The 2,693-nt window shown below is 52.4% G+C and overlaps 1 protein-coding gene across 1 annotated transcript; it reads left to right on the top strand.

Moving 5' to 3' along the window:
- Nucleotides 1-1,162: 1,162 nt before the first annotated feature.
- On the top strand, nt 1,163-2,076 carry LOC123090739 (uncharacterized). The gene has a single exon (XM_044512077.1). The coding sequence runs from the start codon at nt 1,300-1,302 to the stop codon at nt 1,843-1,845; it is 546 nt and encodes a 181-aa protein (XP_044368012.1). The 5' UTR covers nt 1,163-1,299; the 3' UTR covers nt 1,846-2,076.
- Nucleotides 2,077-2,693: the final 617 nt, after the last annotated feature.

The raw sequence follows: 2,693 nt of genomic DNA, 5'->3' as shown, positions 1-2,693 counted from the left end.
GAGAGAATAATTAACCATCATAGAAAATAAATCCATCAAAACCATATCGGTAATACCAGATCCACAATAAGATGAATGATTCAACAAGTCTCAATCTCTGGATGAGTACGAATAGAGCTATAAGCCCTAGTTTTACAACTTGGAATACGTGTTACAATGGTGATGATGAAATGAAAATGAGTACGATGGAAAGAGAATTAAACGAGAAGGATTTGTGGGGTTCCTCCTCTACGGATCTTCTTCTCCCTCTCTACTGGATGAAGTGTCGGCGGCTATATCTCTCTGATGCGTTGTTGCCCTTCACAAAAGTTGTTTCGTAGATGCGGCGGCTAGGTTTATATGAAATTTCTCCGTTTTGTTGAAATCTGATTTGAAATGTATACCGACATGGTTGGATGGCCGGTTCCCGCGTCAGTGTCCGCGGACTGTTCTTCACCAATCCGCGGAAAGTTACAGTGCCCGGCTTGGGGGTTAGCGTTGGAGGTGGCCTAACGATACAGTTTTTTTCACTGCCCAGTTACCGCAATAAATGGATCTGCTGGCCTCTTCACTCTTTACGCATGGCAGTGATTTGCCCACGGATTTCAAAGAGGACACGACCCCCATTTTCTTTTTGCGGGCAGAAGAGGACATGGTCTCATGGGTTGGTTGGATGGCCAGCAGCTACTCCCTCCGTTCCTAAATACTTGTCTTTTTAGAGATTTTAACAAATGACTACATACGGCGCAAAATAAGTGAATCTACACTTTAAAATATGTCTACATACATCCGTATATTGAGTCCATTTGAAATGCCTAGAAAGACAAGTATTTGGGAACGGAGGGAGTACTATGTATACTCCTGTGCAAAACCGCAAGCGAAGCAAATACACCGCGCCCATACCTCGGCCAAATTCAAGTCATTTCTGGCTCCATCGTCTCCATTCACTCGCAAACAACGAAACAGTACTACGCTCCTCCCATGACACCGCAATGCTGCGGCACACTGGCATCTTAAAAAAAATGCAGTACACTGGCAGCAACGATGGCAGACGCCGTAAATATGCTCAACCAGCCCCCCCATTAAAGTAACTCCGTGAAACAAACCTTATCCACAGCACTCCCGTCCCCCTCCCGCCGCTATAAAACCCGCCGCTCCACTCCACCAGTTGGAGTAGGAAGAAGAACAAAACGCCATCGCGGTTCACATACACTTTTACACACGGCAGCACACGAAACACGCGCACACATTGCTTGTGCGCCTCCTCCGCCGGATCACGAGCCAACCGCACCGAGGTCGGCAGGGTAAGAGCACGCGACGATGGCCGGCCGGAGCAGCAGCCGTTCCATGGTGTCTGCGCACCGGCTCTTCGCGCCGGCGCCGGCGCGCACCATGCAGCACGCGGCCGACCCGGCCCTGGAGCTCGACGAGGCCGACATCATCTGGGGCGGCGCGGCGCTGGCGTCGTCCCCGCTGGCCGACACGTACGGGCGGGCCCTGTCCGCGTCCACTCCCTCCAGGGCCTCCAAGCCGCGCGCCGCGGCGCCACGAGATGCCGCCGGTGGCGGTGGAGGCGTCGGGGCCCCGGCGTCGCTGCCTGTCAACATCCCCGACTGGTCCAAGATCCTGGGGTCGGAGTACGGCGGGGGCAGCGCCGGCTCGGGGCGGTGGCCGTCGGACGATCGCGGGGACGCGTACCTGGACCGCGGCGACCGGCAGTGGGTGCCGCCGCACGAGCAGCTCATGTACCGGGAGCGCGCCGCGGCGTCCTTCTCCGTGCGCGAGGGCGCCGGGCGCACGCTCAAGGGCCGCGACCTCCGCCGCGTCCGCAACGCCATCTGGGAGAAGACCGGCTTCCAGGACTGATCCTCATCCCGGCCCGCCTCGCCGTCCCCTTACGATTAATTTGATGAGTTTTTTTTTGTCTAGTTTGTGATCGGTGATGAGAATGAGATGCAGCGGATGGTACTAGAGATTGGTTAAGCCTCTGGTTTTGGCAGTTTTCCCCGGAGAGGCTGGCTCCATGTACTACCACTAAAACAACCAGCGAATCGATTGCTCCTTAACAAAGATGATGAGTACGAGTTGTACCAGCAATGTCCATGTGCCGTCCACTGATTTCTTGCTGGTTAACCACTGTTCTATAATGATCTGCCATCACCAGCACTCCAGCAGTACTACTAAAATGATCTGCCACCTGCAGAGAAAACTGGTTGGTGCAGATAGGCGTGGTAGTACTATTTGTAAAGATTCCAGAGAAATTAGTTGTAGGTAGAGTGAGCTGTTGGGATTATTGGCAGAGCGGACTCGATTTAAAAAGGGAGTTGGGGGCAGATTTGGACGTGCGGAGAATAAAATTTGTAAACAAATCGCATGCGAAATGGATAGGGAAGAGAGAGAGAGAGAAAGAGAGAGATGGAGAAAGTGGGAGGGGCCCTGATTGGACGATGGGACGAAATGTCGACACTTCGCATTAACTAGTTAGTTCGCCCGCATACTTAACTGCAAAGTACTAGCATTGCCTTCAAAAAGAAGGACTAAAAATAGCGACCCGAGTAGTATAGCAGGAATATGAACAAACACCTCACGTTTAGCCTTGCAATGGCAACCGATGGTTTAGATCACGACTGATGAAGACTCCAGAGAAAGCTACCGGTCAAAAACACCGCGTACACAAAGTCTCGTACTCCCTCCTTCCATCTATATATAGAGAC

Source organism: Triticum aestivum, chromosome 1B (assembly GCF_018294505.1).
Source record: "Triticum aestivum cultivar Chinese Spring chromosome 1B, IWGSC CS RefSeq v2.1, whole genome shotgun sequence".
NCBI classification, from domain to species: Eukaryota; Viridiplantae; Streptophyta; class Magnoliopsida; order Poales; family Poaceae; genus Triticum; species Triticum aestivum.
The sequence above is the reverse complement of the archived record's forward strand: the minus strand, read 5'-3'. Positions and strand labels throughout refer to the sequence as shown.

Coding starts and splice junctions, on each gene's coding strand:
- LOC123090739 (XM_044512077.1), top strand. CDS start 1,300: ATGGCCGGCCGGAGCAGCAGCCGTTCCATGGTGTCTGCGCACCGGCTC.